The sequence below is a fragment of the Vombatus ursinus genome, unplaced genomic scaffold (assembly GCF_900497805.2).
Source record: "Vombatus ursinus unplaced genomic scaffold, bare-nosed wombat genome assembly UNPS02014791.1, whole genome shotgun sequence".
Classification (NCBI taxonomy): domain Eukaryota; kingdom Metazoa; phylum Chordata; class Mammalia; order Diprotodontia; family Vombatidae; genus Vombatus; species Vombatus ursinus.
Window position 1 is genome coordinate 80,659,050 of NW_020954569.1, and position 18,886 is coordinate 80,677,935.

The 18,886-nt window shown below is 43.3% G+C and overlaps 1 protein-coding gene across 3 annotated transcripts in view; it reads right to left on the reverse strand.

Annotated features, from left to right (window-relative positions):
* Window positions 1–18,886, reverse strand: part of PDZD2 (PDZ domain containing 2) — a 367,396-nt gene that overhangs the window by 322,988 nt on the left and 25,522 nt on the right. For 2 of the 3 annotated variants that reach the window (XM_027868865.1, XM_027868863.1), the window contains exon 3: window positions 9,245–10,085. In XM_027868865.1, the coding sequence (XP_027724666.1) occupies window positions 9,245–9,720 (476 nt within the window). In that variant the 5' untranslated portion in view covers window positions 9,721–10,085. Of the gene's footprint in view, window positions 1–9,244; window positions 10,086–16,983; window positions 17,043–18,886 lie in introns of those variants that run through there. The other variant, XM_027868864.1, reaches the window with a different exon arrangement.

Genomic DNA, 18,886 nt, shown 5'->3' on the forward strand with positions numbered 1-18,886 from the left:
TAGGAGCAGCAGTAGGGAGCAAGAGCGAGTCAACATCTCCTAACCCTTTGAGTCAGAGAGAGCACTCAGAAGAGAGACAGGCAACCAATGGATTATATTGCAATGCATATGGTATCCTTGGGGGGGCGTCAGGTTTCAGTTAAAATGAGGAGGTAGAAGGCATGTTGGTTCAAAAGTTCAAGGATTAGGCGAGGTGGATGAGAGTACAGCCAGTATGTCAAAGAGACTGGGACTGTAATATACATCTTTGTATTTTACCTTCTATCCCTTTTTCTTACCCATTTCCTTTTTCTTCTCTTTTTTTTTTTTTTTTGCCCTCTATTCCTTCTTTTGCTATTTCTCCCCTGCTCAGGCGTTAGCTTTCCCTTGTATGTGTCCTTCTTGGATAATCTTGTTGCTATTTGTCCCTCGTTCTCAAAGAGGACCACGATGTCAGGAAGGTGATGCCATGACTTGCAAGTGAATTGGATTTAAGTGAGGAAGGCTATGCAAAGTCACCGGCCTCACTTTCTCCACCAGAGCCATCTGGGCAGATAATCTATAGACAAACTGTCATCCTCTGTGAAGGCTCTATAAAGGAACCTCTATGCATTCTACATTCAATAAGCATTTCATATATGGCAGGTACTGAGGATACAATGTTCCTGCCTACAAGCAGCTTACATTTGAACAAGGAAGACAACATGTGGGTATATAAGTGTGAGTGTGTGTGTGTTTGTGTGTGTGTGTGTGTGTGTGTGTACATGCACATACACATAAAAAATATAAACTAGTTTGAGGAAGGTAGGGGTGGGGGAACAAATCTCGGAAAAAGCTTCATATAGAAGGTAGTGCCTGAGCTGAGTCTGGAAGGAAACCAAGGGATTCCAAGAGGCAGCAGAAAAGAGGAGGGAGAGCATTTCAAGCATGGGGGATAGTCATGGGAGATGGAGTATCCTGTGTGAGGAAGAACAAGGAGGCCAATATGGCTGAATTTCAAAGGGTTCAGAGGGGAAGAAGACCAGAAAGGTAGAAAGGGGGCAAATTGGAAAGAGCCTTAAATGTCAAACAGAGGAGTTTATATTTTATTCTAGAGGTAATAATGAGCTACTGAGTAGAGAGATGACAGGGTGAGAGTTGCACTTTAGGAAAATCACTTGGTTAGCTTTATAATGAGTGACCAGAATGCAATAGTAGAAAATAGCACTGGCCGGGTTCTAGGAAGAATTGATTCCAATAAGTTATTTAACCTTTGTATATCTTTGTTTCCTCATCTGCAAAAATAAATAAATGAATGAATGAATGAATGAATGAATAAGAGGGTCAGATAATAGAACAAATGTTGAAGACATGGACTATTTATGGTTTTGGGGTTTTTTTTCCTTTCTGTCCTGTGTGCCTAGCACAATCTCTGGCACATAAGAGGTGCTCAATCGAAGCTTGTTTAATGGGTGAATGAATGAATGGATGTTCTCTAAAGACCCTTCCAACTCAACTTCAGTGATTTCCCAAATAATGAATGAATTAGAGAGAATGGGTGGAAAGGATTGGTGAAAATATAACTAGCAAAAACAATTCTAGAAAAGGGAAGTTGATATATATCTGTGTTTGGGGTTGTCAGGAAGTTGCCTGGGATGCAGTCCAGCTTGAAATCAAGAGTAAGACATGAAAAATCAGATGGGAAGGACCTTCCTCCTCAGTATGCAGAAGAGGGTAGTTCTGGCTTGGGCCCTGGGTGGAGGCAGGAAGAGCAATCAGACTTCTTGGAGAGCCAGACAGGGAAGGCTTGATTTGAAGGACTGGCCACAGAGGCATCCGGGACTGAGAAATCTCTGAGTGAAATTTATCAAGTAAGGAGAAATGAGGTTGTACTCTGTCATGAGGAAGTGATTGACATCTTATGTAGAGAGACTAAACTCATTTCAGGCAGCCCCCATTTAAAAGCATAATCAGAGAATCAGCAAAGAGCTTTAGAGAAATGATCATTGGATTAAATATTACCTTAGAGACTGGGGGAAATTGTTACAGACCCTCTCTAAGAAATTTAAGCTTACTGCAGTTTCAATGTTGAAGATGTCCCCCAAGATTGAAGATGGGGGCCCTACACAGGGCAGGAGTGTAAGAGATACTCACTTGAGAACACTTAAGTCTCTAAGTAGCGGGAAAAAAAATTGTACTATTTACACACCTGTAGTCAGCTAAATGCTAAAATCAGTGAAAATGGACAGGGCTGCCAGTAGAAGGAAGAAAGGCAACAGACCCATGTTCAGAGCAGCACTTCTTAAACTGTAGGTTGTGATCCCATATGGGGTTGTGGAAAATTTTGGCAACAGTTAAAGGTTTCTGAACAAGCAACAACCAAAAATTAATTCAAAATCAAATGTGTAATGAATCCAAGGTGTTTCTGGCAGTGCTTGCCCATGGTGCATGCACAATTTCACTGCAGCCTTGGTTCTGAATACACAGCATGCACACTTTGCATTCTGATGCCCTCAGACGACGCAACACCAATAAAAGCTTCCAAAACATGAATGGAAATGTTTAAGAAGCCCTGGTTTAGAGAATGTGCTATGAATGAACAATGAGTACTTAGAAAATTTTACAGGATGCTAAGGTCACAAATTTTGAGCTATAAGGGATCTTAGGAGCCATGCAATAAGCCTTCTCATTCTACAGATGAGTAAACTGAGACCCAGAGATGTGATGTTACTAGCCCAAGGTCATGCAGGTGTTCAGCCACAACTTTTTTGAACCTTTTACATGGCATATTTCCCTAGTATATTTGTAGAAAGTGTCATTAACATCACATGTAATTATCAAAATAATTTGTTTTACATTTTAAAAAATATAGTATATATAAAATAGTATACATTTTACATATATTTATATATTTTATATATAGTATAAATAAAATATAGTATATTTTGAATATAATGGGTATTATAGTGGGATGTCTAGTTCTTTTTTCGTATCTCCACGATTGAAATGAATGTAACCACAATGCTTTGGGATCACCTAGGGACAGCTACCACAACTACCAGCAGACGGCCAGAAAGGAATTAAAAAGCCTCTCTGAGACTTTTCCTGTAACCTCAATCTGTTTGAAATGATTGAAAATCACACCATCTCTCATAATCTCCTTCTTAGCCAGGGCTTCAGTTTCTCCTTAACAAGATATTGCCTTCCTGCATCCGTCTCAGGACTGATATTCCTGAATGAATAGAAGAAGCAATTGCCTATTTATTGTGATGGTGGAGCTGCCTCATTGTGCTAACAGAGGACCTGAAAACACTCATGTTACACATTCCTTTGAGTCAAGACATAGTGTTTCCATAAGGGTCCATGTTAAAATGAAGGTGTGCAACCTGGGAGAGGCAAGATGTTAAACCACTTTCAGTCACTAATACTTTAACATGAGTTATCTTATTGGAAGAGCCAGAACAGAGGAGTGAGTAGAATGGAACACAGAACCTACAAGTTTTGACTTAGGGAGTGGAGGAAGAAGGGAAGGAAATCACAAGGACGTGGAATTCTGCCAAGGAGCATGTCCAGACAGGGCATGGAACTGGGAAAGGTCCTGGATATTCAGGAAGAAGCATAAGAGCACCAAGCATCAGGAGGGCAGAGAAGGTGCCAAAGATTCAGTTTTGTCTACTTCACAATCTTACCTAGTGCTCGACTTGCCAGATCGCTAATCTGAGTGAGATGCAGTGATGAAAGGACTCAACAGTTACTGTGGGTGGAAATTATCTTTGTTATTACCACATATTCAAAGTATGTGTGATTTTGCAAAATTGCAAGATAAGGCTTGGCTGGTCACTGGCCTGGGGTCAAACAGCTCATGGGCCTGAGAACATAAGGAGGTAGGTGGAGCTGGCTGCTGGGCCAGGCCATGGTGGGATGCACAAGATGGGGCATGAATTTTGAAAAATGGAAAAAAAAAAAGGCAGCCACCCCCGAGTGCTACATTGAGAATGAGAACAAAGGGAAAACTCCTGAGCTTTAAAGCCAAACAGCTCAAGTGAATTCAGTTGGATCTAGGTTAGGCTAAGCCACTAGTTAAGAGGTAAAAAAGATGATCCAGGCATCAAGGAAGAACCAATTCTTATCTGTGGCTAGAGAGAACGCTAGGCCACTGGCTCACACGTGTACCTCGGTCAGAGTGTGAAGACAGAAATTCTTAGATGAAATTAACTGATTATATCCCATGGTGTAGGTGGATAGATACTGAACATGGGGACAGGAAGAGCTGGTTTAAAAAATTCTGCTTGAGATATCTGTGTGACCTTGGGTGAGTCACTTAACTTCTCTCAGATTCAGTTTCCCCATCCGTAAAATGAGAATAATAATAGCATCGACCTCACAAGGTTGTTGTAAGAATCAAATGAGAATGAATGAAAGCATGTTGCAAACCCTAAGCATTAGCTTTTATTATTGGTATACTTGACAATAGGGCAGCTAGGTGGCGCCATAGCGCATAGAGTGCCTGGCCTCGAATCAGGAAGACTCCTCTTCCTGAGTTCAAATCTGGCCTCAGACACTTACTAGCTGTGTGACCCTGGACAAGTCACCTAATCCTGTTTGCCTCAGTTTCCCCATCTGTAAAATGAGTTGGAAAAGGAAATGACAAACTACTCCAGTATCTTTGTCAAGAAAACCCCAAATGGGGTCACAAAGAGTTGGATACAACTGAAACAATTGAACAACATACTTGAGAATTCTCTACTCCTACATATACACTTTGTTTCACATAATTCTTCCCTCTAATTCCCACTGAAAGCTTTTTACACTCCGCTGCAATTTCAAATGAAAAAATTTCACAGCCTCTCAAGCTCTGGAAGTCACCAGCCCAGGCCACCAGCAGGATAAGTGGCCACAAAACTCCAAGGGTTGTTCTTGCTGTACTTGCCTTTGACCACAAGGTGGCAGGGGAGGGTACTTCTCTGAAGAGAACAGCCAGCCCGAATGGGCAGCAAAAATCTGTCTGGGGGAAATCAGGGCTGAGGGTGGAAGGCTCCTGTTCTGGCCCCTGCTCATTCAGGAACGGGGGCTCGCTCCCAGTGTCACCGAAGGCACCTTTGCGAGTGTATGTGGGAAGGTGAGATCTACTCTTTGATTTGTTTTCATTCCATGGGATCTTGGGTGAATCCCTTCACCATTCTAGCCTCAGTTTCCTCATCTGTAATACTGGTAATCCTCGTTACCTCACCAGGATACTGTGAAAATCATGTGATAGAGTGGAAAGTGCACTAGACTGGCAGAAAGAAAGCCTGGGTTCTGGTGACAATTCTATCACTAACTTGCTGTGGGACATTAAGTCCATCCCAACCTCTCTGTGTTTGACTATAAAATGAGGCAGCTCTAATAGGACTAAGGTCTAATCCAGTTCTAGGAAATGAGATAATTTGAAAGTGGTTTGAAAATATATAGTGCTTTCTGCAGTAATGCCCCATTTATCTGACATCATCGATGAAAGAAGTGTTCCACACACAGTGTATTTCATGTAGTAAGATCCTCAGAGTTTGCTGAATTTAGTATGTGATTTTTCTAAAGTGCTGAAGCCTGGCACTTTAAGTGCCAATTTTTTTTAAATTTAACCACTTCTTATGGAAAACATTTCAAGTTTATTATATCATTCCCTGCCCACCTACAGTACATTGAACTTAATTTGTCTTAAGAAACATCCATTACTAGGATACAGCAACACCTGCCCCCACTTCTAACACTGTCTCCCAGCCCTCTCCCATAATTGCCTCTCATATGCAATAATTCATGAAGAATTAAAGCTGTCCAGGAGAAACCACACATTCAAGATTGTTTTAATTTTAAAAGCAAATTGAAGTCAGGAGGTCTGGGCTGAAGGATAACTTTACCTCACTCCTGAATATAAAATGCATGTGCTTTGTGCTCATTCTAGTTTCCTCACACTCCAAGGCTTCTCCTTTCTCACTTACAGAAGTGTTCTAAAATGCACAGGTTACCAGAAGTCTGAACGTCCTGAGAATGGGGTTACATGATCACCATTATCTAACTTCATTCTTATATAAAAGTATCTAGTCAAAGTTTGCTTTCTGAGAAGCAAACTTAATCCTATTCAACAAGGGGCCTTTTAGTTGGGGGAAAAAGTTGTTTGGTTTTTGTCCTGAATTATGGTGCCAGCCTGGAACAAGCTGTCCTCACACGGTTCGGCAGATGTTTGCTTATAGAATGCCCTGCCCAGCTGAAGTGCCATCCTACAAAGTGCTCCTTGTATGGACAAGTAGAGAACACCCTCCTCAGTCAGTCTCCCCTTTACAATCTGCCTCGTTTCAAAGTCAAAAACAAGAAACACTTCAATCCACAGGAAGTCCGTCTTCACCTCAGCCTTGGCCATTAGCACCAGAGACTACAAACAGAAAATTTTCCTCTGAATCGTGGCCAGGGATGCAGGCTGAGTCACATGTTCAAAGCTTGAGCATCAGAATGCGTCTTGACATTCAGCAGAGACAACTAGGAGAGTTGTGGGGCAGGGATTTCTGCAGAAAACTCTCTTTGAGCTATACTTGGAAGAGCGGCCATACCTGCTCATGGTGGCTAAGCTTTCTGGACCTTTCACTTTATCCCAGGCACAACCTGGAATAAAGTGAAGACCCTGGGACTAGCACACGAGAAAAAAGGGCAGTAGCAGAAATGGGGAACTCAGCAGAATCAGACCCAATATTGCAGGTGCAGCTGCATCTGAGTTAAGTCCTATCATGATGCTAACTTCCCCATTTCTGTTGAAGGCACAGCCATCCTTCCAGATTCACAATCTCCATGTCATCTTCAGTTCCTTACTTTCCATCACTCCACATTATCCAGTAAGTTGTCAAGTCTTATTCTTTAATTACAAATCTGACCCTAACTACAACATCTCTCATCCCCGTCCACATCTCTCTACTCATACAACCACCACACTAGTTCAGGTCCACATCACTTCTCACCTGTACTATCTATCTATCTATCTGTCTATCTATCTACCTACCTGCCTACCTATCTAATATTATATATTATACATAACATGTAATTATATATAATGTATAATATATAATAATATTACATATGATACATGATATAATGGACTCTAATAGCCTCCTAATTGGTCTCCTTGTCTTAAGTCTCTGCATTCTCTAACTCATCCTCCACCCAGTTGCCAAAGTGATTTTCCTAAAGAATAGATCTGACCATGCCACTCCTCTCCCTAATAACCACACTAGCTCCCTATTGCCTCTAGGATTAAATTAGCACATAACATGGCTCCAACTTATCTTTCCAGGCTTGTTACACATTACTCCCCTTTATGCCCTTGATAGTCCAGTAAAAAAAACCAGGTCTGCTCCTGTTCCTTGTATGTAATATTTCATCTCCTATCTGTGTCCTTGAACAGGTTGTCCCTCATGCCTGGAATGCACTCCCTCTTCACCTAAGCCTCTTAAAATCTCTAGTTTCTTCTAAAGCTCAGTATAAGCATCACCTCCCTCATGAGGCCTTTTGCAACCTTTCCAGCCACGAGTGCCTCCTCCTGCCCCCCTCAAATTACCTTGTATTTACTTTAAAAAAATTTTTATTTTATTAAATACTTCCCAGTTAAGAGTAAAAAATTTTATCATTAATTTTGGAAATTTTTGAGTTGCAAATTCTCTCCCTCTCTCTCTCCCCTCCCCTTTGAGAAGGTAAGCAATATGATATAGATTCTTGTATTTACTTTTTATATAATTTGTATAAATTTGTATGTGTACATGCTGTTTTCCCTGATAGAATGTAAGATCCATGAGGGCAGGAACTATTTCATTTTGGTCTTTGTATCTCCAGTGCCTGGCACGCTGACCTTTATTGATAACTGATGATGGTTATCATCATTATTCTTATTTTCATTATTATTAATGGATGGCATTTACCAAATACTTTACATTTTACAAAGCTCTTTTACACATATTATCTCATTTGAGACTCACAATAATCTTAAGAGCTAAATCCCTCGAGTATTATTTTCCTTTATTTCGCTGATAAGGAAACTGAAATTCAGAGAAGTTCAATACCTTGTCCAAGAAAGGTGAGCAGGGAGTACATGTGAAGCATTATGGTGCACGGGGAGCAGCCATACAAAGGCATTGGGATGTAGGAGGTGAAAGGTTATTATGCCAGGTTAGCTGGAAAGTAGAATGTATGAAGGGAATAATAGGAAGCAAATTTTGCGAGGTAGCTGTGAGCCAGTCTGTGTAAATCCACACTGAAGGTGTATTTTATCCTAGAGGCAAGAAGGACTCATTGAAGATTCTTGAGTAGGGCAGTAGTAGAGTCAGATCTTTGTCTTCAGAATATCAATTTGGCAGCTGTGTAGAGAACGAACTGCAGAATGAAAAGACTGAAAGAGAGCAGGGAGAACAACCGGCATCACCCAGGGTAAGGAAGAGGAGTTGAAACAAGACAGTGTTCCTCTGACCCAGCAATGCCACTGCCAGGTCTGCAGCCCAAAGACATCAGAGAAAAAAGAAAAGGACCTATATGTACAACAATATTTACAGCAGTAACTTTAGTGGTGGCAAAGAACTGGAGATTGAAGGGATGCTCATCCATTGGGGAATGGCTGAACAAGTTATGGTATGTGATTGTGATGGAATACTATTGTACTATGAGAAATGATGAGCAGGATGCTCTCAGAAAAGCCTGGGAAGACTTACATGAAGTGATGCAAAGTGAAGCGAGCAGAACCAGGAGAACACCGTACTCAGTACCAGCAGTATCATAATGACAAACAGCTTGTCTTGGCTACTCTGATCAAGACAACGATCCAAGACAATTCCAAAGGACTCAGGATGGAAAATACTACCCACCTCCAGTGAAGACTGAAGCACACTTTTTTTAATTTTATTTTTTCTTGCCTTTTTTTTGCAACATGGCTAATACGGAAATACGTTTTGTATGACTCCACATGTGTAACTGATATCATAGAAGGGCCCTTGGAGGCTATCACATCCAACCCCTTCATTTTACAGTTTGAGGCAGACAGAGGTGAAGCGACTTGCTCTGGGACGCGTAGCTAGTAAGTGTCTGAGGCGGGATTTGAACACAGGTCTCCTTGACTCTAGTCTAGCACTGTGACACCTAGCTGAGCATGTTACGTATTTAGGACGTCTGCCACAAGCTGGCTTCTAGCACATATTCTGAAATAAGCAAAGTTCACCCTCTTTGACGCGGTACCTGTAACCAAGCTGGCCACCAGCTAATGGGCTGAACTACCACTCACCTGGCCCCAGTGACATCAACTCCAACCATGAGCTGCCCATTGAGGGACAGGATTTCGTCCCGCAGTCTCACTTTGCCACACTTCCCAGCCGGACTATTCTTCTTTAGCTCGGTCACCCAGATGCAGCCCACGTCTAGCACCGGGCCCTGGTGCGTTTTCCGCTTCTTACCACCTCGCCGTCTTTCACCGTAGTCTCCAAAAACAGGGATGTTCCCAAAACTGAGCCCCACAGTATCCGTGTCCCCCGTCTCTTTGGTCAGGTACACAGTGCAGATTTCCATCTCGAGGGGGCTCTGGTCAAGCACAATCGTGCTTTCATCCACAGCGAAGTTCAGCTGGATGTATTCTCGGAGCTTCTGGATGGCGGACTGGCAGAGGTTGTGCTCGGGCCCTCCCTGGTTCTCCTGCAGGTTGCTCCGCAGCCACTGGAGGAGGAGAGGGAGATGCAGCCCCGCGTTGTCCTGGGTGATGGGCATGGCGGCCACCCCAGGATGCCACCATCATGAGCAGAAGCACTTCAAAGGGGCCGGAGCCAGCACAGGCCTAAGCCCTTGGGACTTCCTGGCTGTCATCTGCTCGGCCCGCGCCCATGTTCAGATAGGCGGGGGAGCACGGGGGTAGCCTATGCAATGCTGAGCTGCTGTTGGCCTTGGCAAGGCGAGGACAGGACACGCTTAGCAAAACACTGGAACAATTGCCACAGAGGACTCTATAAGAGGAGGAAGGAAGTGTCAAACAAGTTCTTGCTTGGATGGTTTAACAGCTGCCCAGAAGGGAACTACATGGAAATTAGGTATTCCACCAGAAGTGACATCACCTCATCAGCCATGCTCATTCACACCTGTGAGAGGGGAAAAAAAAATAAAAACACATATGAAGTGTCTCTGTTAAAAACGAAGGATATTCTTGCTGGGCCACATATGATAAACATTCATAGTTATACAAACGCTTTAGGGTTTCCAAAGTGTTTCCCTCACAACAGGCCTATTGAGGGAGAGTGCAACTATTATTACTTATCACCATTTTACATAAAGGAAAACTGAGGCTCAGAAAGGTCAGCTTCCTTTCCAAGCTGGCAAACCCTAGTCTGCTCACCACCGGTCCAGCGTTCTCTCTCACAGCAGGAAGAATTTTTTTCTTTGCGGATAGGTGGATACAAAGGACACAGCATCCTCAGCTGATTCTTGATCTCCTCAATTGCCTGGGTGCATTTTTCCTCATTCAAAGGCCATTTTTTCTCTAAAGACTTCTTAGATTAAATGCAAGGAAAATGACCATTTCCAGCACTACCCCCCCATAGTCATTCTACAACAGATAAGGTCACCCCGAAAGACTTGCAGCAGGAAGAGACCTTACTGGTCCTCCAATCTGATTCCTTTCACAGGTGAGGAGCCTAAGACCCCAAACCACAGAGGCAGTAAGTGAAAGATCCAGCATCGCAACCCAGGTCTACCTAGGTGGGGCAGGGGGCAGCATGTTGGGCCTGGAGTCAGGATGACCTAAGTTTATTGGGTGTGTGAACTTGAGCAAATCACCGAATCTCTTCTAGCCTCAGTTTTCTCAACTGCAAAATGGGGATGATAATAGCACCTACTTCACAGGAGGGTTGCTGTTAAGATCAAATGCAATAACATAAATAAAACACTTTGTAAATCCTAAAATGCTCTATTCTTTGTTGTTGTTCAGTCGTGTCTGACTCTTCATGTCCCCATTTGGGGTTTTCTTGGCAAATATGCCAGAGTGGTTTACTATTTCCTTCTCCAGCTCACTTTATAGATGAGGAAACTGAGGCAAACAGGGTGAAGTGACTTGCCCAGAGTCAGTGTCGAGGCTGGATTTGAACTCAGGTCTTCCTGACTCTAAGTCTCGGGCTCTATCCACTGCACCGTCTGCCTTCCCTAAAATGCTATATAAATGTTAGCTATTATTATTTGTGTAACCCTAAGCAAGTTCCTTTACTTCTCTAATCCTCAATTTCTTCATCTGTAAAAAGAAGGGGTTAAATACAATGATCTTTCAACTCTAAATCTATGACCCAAATCTATGGTTTATTGTACATTACTTCCTCTCATAAACCCTGTATTTCAACCAAACTGGTCTCCTTGCTGTTCCATAAACAAGACACTCCATCTCTCAGCTCTAGATATGTTCTCTGGTTGTCCCACAGGCCTGCAATGTTGTCCCTCCCCATCCCTGCCTACTGGCTTCCTTTAAGTTCCAACTAAAATTCCCTCTTCTACAGGAAGCTTTTTCCAACCACTCTTAATTCTAGGGCCTTTCCTCTGTTAATGATTTCCTATTTAAGCTGTAAATAGCTTGTTTATACATATTAGTTGGCTTGTCTCCCCCCTCCCCTGCATCTCCTCGCTCTTAGATTGTGAGCAACTTGAAGCTGTCTTTTGCCTCCTTTTATATCAGCAGTGCTTAGCACAGTGTTTGGCCCATAGTAGGTGCTTAATAAATGTTTATTGACTGCCTGATTGATGTTTTCTTTACATGATATTCTGTCTCCTGCATTGATACCTGAAATATTCTCTCTTTTTTCCTTCTCATCTTAGAATCCCTGACCCCTTTTTCAAGGCTCAGCTCAGGTACCAAACCCCTTTTCCCCTGCATGAGACCTTTTCTGGTCCTTTCCTAATTATTTATGCTTATATCCCCCTGTTACTTTATATTTAATTTTCATATTTCATGTATTTATCTGTGTATCTGCCCCCACCCAGTAAACTCCTTGAAAACCATGAGGGTTTCATCTTTGTCTTTGTATATATAACCCAGTTCAGCTCTGCCTCACTTAAATCCAATTCACCTGCAAGTCAAGACATCACCCTCCTGATGTCATTGGCCCTCTTTGAAAACGAAGGCTGAACATCAGCAGCATTATAACCTAGTCCCCCAATGTTTCAATCAGTCAATAAACATTTAGTACAAAAATGATTAATTACATAATCATAATATATAATTATTCATTATATTAATTGTTACATGTAATTTATTATGTAATATATTAATTATGTGTAATATACATAATGATATGTGTGTGTCTGGCACATAGAAGGGGTTTAGTAAATGCTTGATGAATGAATAAATAAATGAATGAATAAGCTTCTCTCCCCTAAAATCCCAAAGAGTATACGAAGCCAGTCAACCAATGACATGGATAGTATTTTTAGGTGCTCATGACAATTGAGTGGTTTGTAATTTCCTTGCCTGAAATCAATGACCTCTAGTGACCCTTCCTATTCTCTGATTCCATTGTGAGTGAATGTAAGGGATATCAGATAATTTGTGTCTATTATAACTATTGGAGATAATTAAAGGCATAAAGACCTCCAGCTCAATTTACCAAATACCCTGAAGATAACCGTTCATTTCCCTTGCAGGGGAAACCCTAGAGAAAAAAATGGCCAACTCCAGAGCACTGGAGGATGTGGGCCCAGAAGGCCCTTGCTCCAAAGAGAGATCCAAACATGGCCACGCCCCAATAATCAATCTGTGAAAATTCTCTCATGCCTGACTACAACCAGAGCTTTTCAACAACAGAGAACCAGCAGGCACATTCCTATGTGAGATGCTGGGAGAGTGAGGTTTCTTTGTCTGTCACGTGTAATTCTCAAATTAGATTTCCCTTCAAGAAAGCTTCAAGCAGACCCCGCCATCATGCAAATGAATTCTGAGTAGCTTGATGTTGACAAGCTTCTCATCCAAAATCAGAGTTTACATTGGGAAGGCATGTTGTCAGAACTTAACCGCTCTCTCAACTCTTTCCGTGCCAAAGGAATAGACTGCCCACACCTGGGCCCTGAGGCCCGTAGCAGGGAAGGGAGGGCCATGGGACGGGACAAGCTAGTGATCAGTCAGTCCCTATGACCAGCTGTTGGCAGAGAGTATTCAAAAGTCCTTGGGTTGAACCAGGCCTTGTGTCAGAGTCAGATACTCTGCTAGCAGGGTCTCTGATTCCTGGCTACTGCCTACTCTGAACTGTGCTAAATTCCCATTCTTTAATCTGCTCTTGACTTGGACTGGAATGCTCTTGCATTCCAAATCTTCTCCCCATTCTATTCTTGTTCCCTTTTTGCCTGGGTTCAGAATTGGGCTAGGTTCAGAATTTCCAACTGGAGGAGGAGGAGGAGGTTAGGAAGGCCCTGTCAACAGATACCAATGAGGTATACGAGGAAATATGACACAGGGTTGGGATTTCCTTCAGTGGGTCTGGAATGATTGGACAAGCTGGGTCAAAACTGAGAGACACAAGCCGAAGGTAAGCTCAAGATGAGTCAGGGCCTGGGATCTAGGCAGATGTAACCCAGAGGTGTGCTGGTAAATATTTAACAACCGGTCTTTAGAGGGAAAATTATATACCCTTTTAAGTGAAATTTGCCTTTTTTATGTTTTCTCCATCATTTTCTAAAGTCTAAACAATCAAGAAAACAATAAGTCAAGCCCTGATTTGTGGCTTCTACCAATTTCCAAGACATAAATGCTTACACTGAAAATATAGCAATCAGGGGCAGCTAGGTGGTACAGTGGATAGAGCACTGGCCCTAGAGTCAGGAGGACCTGAGTTCAAATCCGACCGCAGATACTTGATGCTTACTAGCTGTGTGACCTTAGGCAAGTCACTTAACCCCAACTGCTTAAAAATAAAAGAACACAAAAAACTAACCAAAAGAAAAAGAAAAAGAAAATATAACAATCAATTCGATTCAAGCTGGCTCTAGCACATCTCTGAGCCTTAGGCACCTCCTTGGTGTGAAAACCTGCCAGGAGAGATGAAAGGTCACAGATGAGAGCCAACACTATGTGGCTGGAGGAGCTGATGGATACATGGTACCTGGTTCAGGTCAGAAGTGAAGAAAGTGACAGGTAGGAATGGGCCAGGCCAAAAGTGGACCTCTCCTAGTAGGGTTAGTCGTTTCCCAAAGAGGCCCTTTTATCAGGCAGCTCAATTCAATTCACTTCAACAAAAATCTCTTAAGCATCTTAAATTTTACTAAGGCCCTGAGGAAGATAAACAATATAAATAAGGCTGAGCCCTCATGAAGCTTACAGTCTAGGAGGAGTAAGGTACAAACACAAGTAACTATAGATACACAGTATGACATGAGTGCATTTGGAGCACTACAAACTCCTGGTTTCTGGGCAGTCCTACATTGTGGTAAGCATTCATGTCTTAGAAATAGATGTGGGGCAGGTAGGTGGTGCAGTGGATAGGGTACTGGCCCTGAAGTCAGGAGGACCTGAGTTCAAATCTGACCTCAGACCAAACACTTGACACTTACTAGCTGTGTGACCCTGGGCAAGTCACTTAATCCCAATTGCCTAAAAAAAAAATTGCTAAAAGAAGTAGATGTGGAAGAGGGAGGTCATCTAGTCTGTCTTGGCCTCAAAGGGACTTAACCATTGATGGTAGGCCTAGGAGGGAGAACAACTGGACACCCATCATTAGGGAAGGGGACTGAACCTATGATTTCATTGGTGCAGGGTGAGGAAACTCCCTGTACCGATGCAAGACCAAACCCTCTCCACAACTAGACATTTAAAGAGTTTCACGGAACACTGAAGGTGACTCGTCCAGGGTCACCTCGCCGGGCTCTATCAGAGGCAGGGCTTGAAGCCAGGACTTCCCAGCTTGGTGACTGGCTCTCCAGCCACTATTCCACAATGTTTCTCTATGTAAATCACACAGATGGAATAAGAATTGCACTAGCCAACCTTGAAGGTTCCTCTCAGTGTGAATATTTACGATCCTGTGAGCCTAGAAAGATGTGACTAATACACTCTTCTTTTCATTGGATTTGTAATGAGAATAACAGGGATGACCAAATTCAACTGGGGTAGACCAATTTGAGCCCTTGAGAAACAAGGCTTTGAGACTGTGGACACTGCCTCCTTCCACCAATTCACCCCTAAGGGTCACCCCCAGGGGTCAGGCAGAGTCCTGGGCCAAAGCGGGAAGAGGGGTATCATTGGTTTTCCAATTTTCCCCTGAGTACAGGGGTGGCTCTAGAGCAGTCTAAAGGCCATGCATATGATTTTGGAAAATAATTTAAATTTAATTTATTCTCAGAAATAAGATGACTGAGGCTTTTTGGCATGATGAGTTCGTCCTGAGGAGTGCCACGGGACCCTCCAACCAGATGACGCTGTAACGGGCCATCACAATGTTCTCTCTTCCCGTCTGACCTCACTCTCCTAGCCTGCTCCACAAAGGGAGGGGGAGCTTTCCACTCTCCCTGCAATGAGTTGACAAATCACAATGTTAGAGACCAAAAGACTCACAGGTTTAAATCCACCTCATTTTACAGATGGGGCAAACTGAAGCTGAGAGAAGTGACTTGTCCAAGATCACAAAGGTTGTATTAGAGGCAAGATTTGAATCTAGGTCTTCTGAATCCCAAGTCAGTGCACCTTTGACCCTGCCACACTTCTTCCCTTCTCACTTGCACCGCCCAGTGGTCTTTCCACTAAGAGAGAGACAGGGATGGGGTGGTAGAGGGGGCAAGTAGAGGAAAGAGGAAAGATAGGAGAGAGAGAGAAAGAGAGATTGAGAGAGAGACCGAGGCAGAGGGACAGAGAGATTGAGAGAGACATAAGGAGGGAGGAGGAAAGAGAGAAGGGGGAGGGAGGGAAAGGGGAAGAGAAAAAGTGAGGGAAGGAGGATGAGGAAGAGGAGGAGGGAGAGGGAGAGGGACAGAAGTGTGGAGGGAAGAGAAGAAGAGCATGATCTTTAGGGAAAGGAGAAGAACCTAACAGTCATTTAAGAGGGAACCTCCCTTGAAAACCTGGAAATTGCAAGGAAGGTTTGTGAAATTTTTCTGACACAAAGATTCAGTTGACAGAACAAGGTAAAGAAACGGAACAGACCCGAAGAGGATTTTATTCAAATATGAAGCGACTAAAACCCGAGTCAGAATCAATGGCTGGACGAGTTTGTTAGAGGATCATTTGAGCCCAAACACTGTCACAGAGTCATTGAATGTTACAGCTGGAAGGGATCCTGACAGCTGTCCAGTCCAAGCACTCCACATCAAGGGAGACATCATGAGGCCCAGAGTGGGGAAGAGCTTTGCCTCAGGTCACACAGCTAGTTTGTGGCAGAAAAAGGATTAGAATCCGGTCCTTTGATTTTTAGTCCAATGCTGATTCCAGCACAAGATGTGATTCTCAGTTTCCTGATCTGAAAAAATGAGGGAATATGGATTTGGATCACTGGATATGGGAATCGGATATCGGAATGTGGATTAGGTTTTAAAGTTGAAAGGGACCTTAGTTCTAGTCCAATTCCCTCATTTTACTGATAAGGAAAATGAGGCCTGAAAAGTTGCTTTGTTTTGTCGACACTGGGTCTCCCTATCCTGCCTAGGTTAGAAATGCAGCTGCTACTCACTGGTGATCCCAAAGCTGATCAGCATAGAAACCTTGACCCATTCTGTTTCTGATCTGGCCTCATTCACTCCTCCTTGGGCAGTCTGGCAGCTCCTCCATTCTGGGGGCTTTACCATGTTGGTGCCAGATTCAATGCAGTCACTCAATTGGCTTTAGCCTACTGTATCTCAGAAGTCCCATGATCAAGTGATCCATCCACCCCAGCCTACACCCCAGTAGCACGTATTATAGGTGTGTGCCATCTCACCCAAGCCCATAAAGATCAAATGGTTTGCCCACAGGATGGAGCCAGCATCCAAACCCCCACCCTCTGACTCCAACCTAGCGTTCTGTCCACTGTCCCACACTACCTCCATCCATAAGGTGCCGTTCATCTTTAAAATTCTTTCGGGCACAGGAGCTGAGCGAGTAAGGCAGGTTTAGCATCACCTGCCTCACTCATACAGAAGTACTGTACTCACGCACATTTTAAACTACGGGAGAGATGAGCCAAACCTCCCTATCAGACTTTGACAATCTGCCCAGACAAAGGAGGAGGGAGGCCCCAGGGCTGGTGCACATTCCTGCACATTGAACCACAGATCAGCTATTATGGTAGAGAATAAGAAATGATCCTATAAAAACAGTCTCATTGCACCCACACAACGAGTGGTTAAACTAAGGTTCCCGCAACTGGGGAGGAGTTTATATTAAGGGACAATCAGCGATCTGATGTTCCAATGGGGCTGCAGTGTTTTTCCCAGTTTGGCAAAGCTCTCGCTCCCATGTGCTGTGGCCTACTTCCCTTTCCTCACCCCAGAGCACTGCTGGGAGTCTGGGACTTGCCTGCCTGGTGCAGAGAAGCCTCAGAGGAAACCCAAGTCGCAGAAGAGCAGGAAGGATTGACCTGTGCACTTCCCTTTAGAGCTTCCACCTTTCCCAGGCCCCAGCTGTGGGAAAGACCTTAGACAATGGTCATTCTGAAGGCAGGGAAAAGAAAGTCCGTGGGAGGACATAAAGCAGGAGTCCTCATTTGCTCTCCCAGGCAGGAAATCAGAATTAGGGTGGGAAACAAAACAGAGGCTGCAAAACGAATCCCCTTCTAAAGGAGATGGCATAATACAATGGAAAGAGAACTATCTCTGGAATAGTCACTACCTGTGTGACCTTGGGCAAGTCATTTAAACCCACTGAGCCTCAGTTTCCTCATCTGTAAAATCAGGAGAGAGTTAGACTAGATGACTCTTGAGGTACTTTCCAGTTCTAAATCAATAAGCCCATGCATTAAAATCTATCTTGTCATCGATTTCAAGCTGGAAAGGACCTCAGAGATTATATAATTGAGGTGTTCTCAACCTTTTTTGTGTCTGGACCTCTTCTGCAATCTGGTGAAGCCCATGGAAAGTATGGGGTCTATTATTAACCCTTAACCCTCTTTGCTCTATTAACCCTATGGAATCCACAATTCTCAGAATAATGTTTTTTAATGCACAGAATAAAATATATAGGATGGGGAAGATAAGTGGTACAGTGGATAGAGTGCCGGCCCTGGAGTCATGAGGATCTAAGTGACCTTGAGCAAGTCACTTAACCCCAATTACCCCTTCCCCAGATAAATATATATATGTATGTATGTATGTAGGATTACAAAGGAAATATATTTAAATGTAATTATAAAAAAACTAAGAACAAATTCAAGGACCCCAGGTTAAGGATCTCCAGTCTAATCTACCTGTCTCATTTTAGGGATGAGGGAACTGAGGCTACAGAAGTTTAGTTGTTCGTCCTTCATTCTCCAAGAGGACCAAGGACATCAGGAGGGGTCTTGCAAGTGAATTGGATTCAAGTGAGGCAGAGTTGTTCAAAGTCATCAGCCTCACTCTCTCCTCCAGAACCATCGAAGTCCAGTGGCAAGACAGAGGTCAAGATGACTGGCAATTAGACAAAAGAGAAAATCTTCACTTACTAGCTGTGTGACCCTGGGCAAGTCACTTAACCCCATTGCCTAACAAAAACAAAAACAAAAAAAGAAAATCTGTCTCAGAAGTCAAACTCAGGTTTTCCTGATTCTGATATTAGCATTCTATCCCCTGTACCATTCAGCTGCTACAAAATCAAAAGACCTCAAAGAGGTCCCCAGTATGGGCATCAGAAGTTGAATCTAGGACCTCTGACTCCAAATCCAGCATCCATTCCCCTGTACCAGGAGATCTGTTCTGTGAAGTTGGGTTCAAAGGGCTGCACTTGAGGACCTAGGGGTCCTCGAGGCCAAAG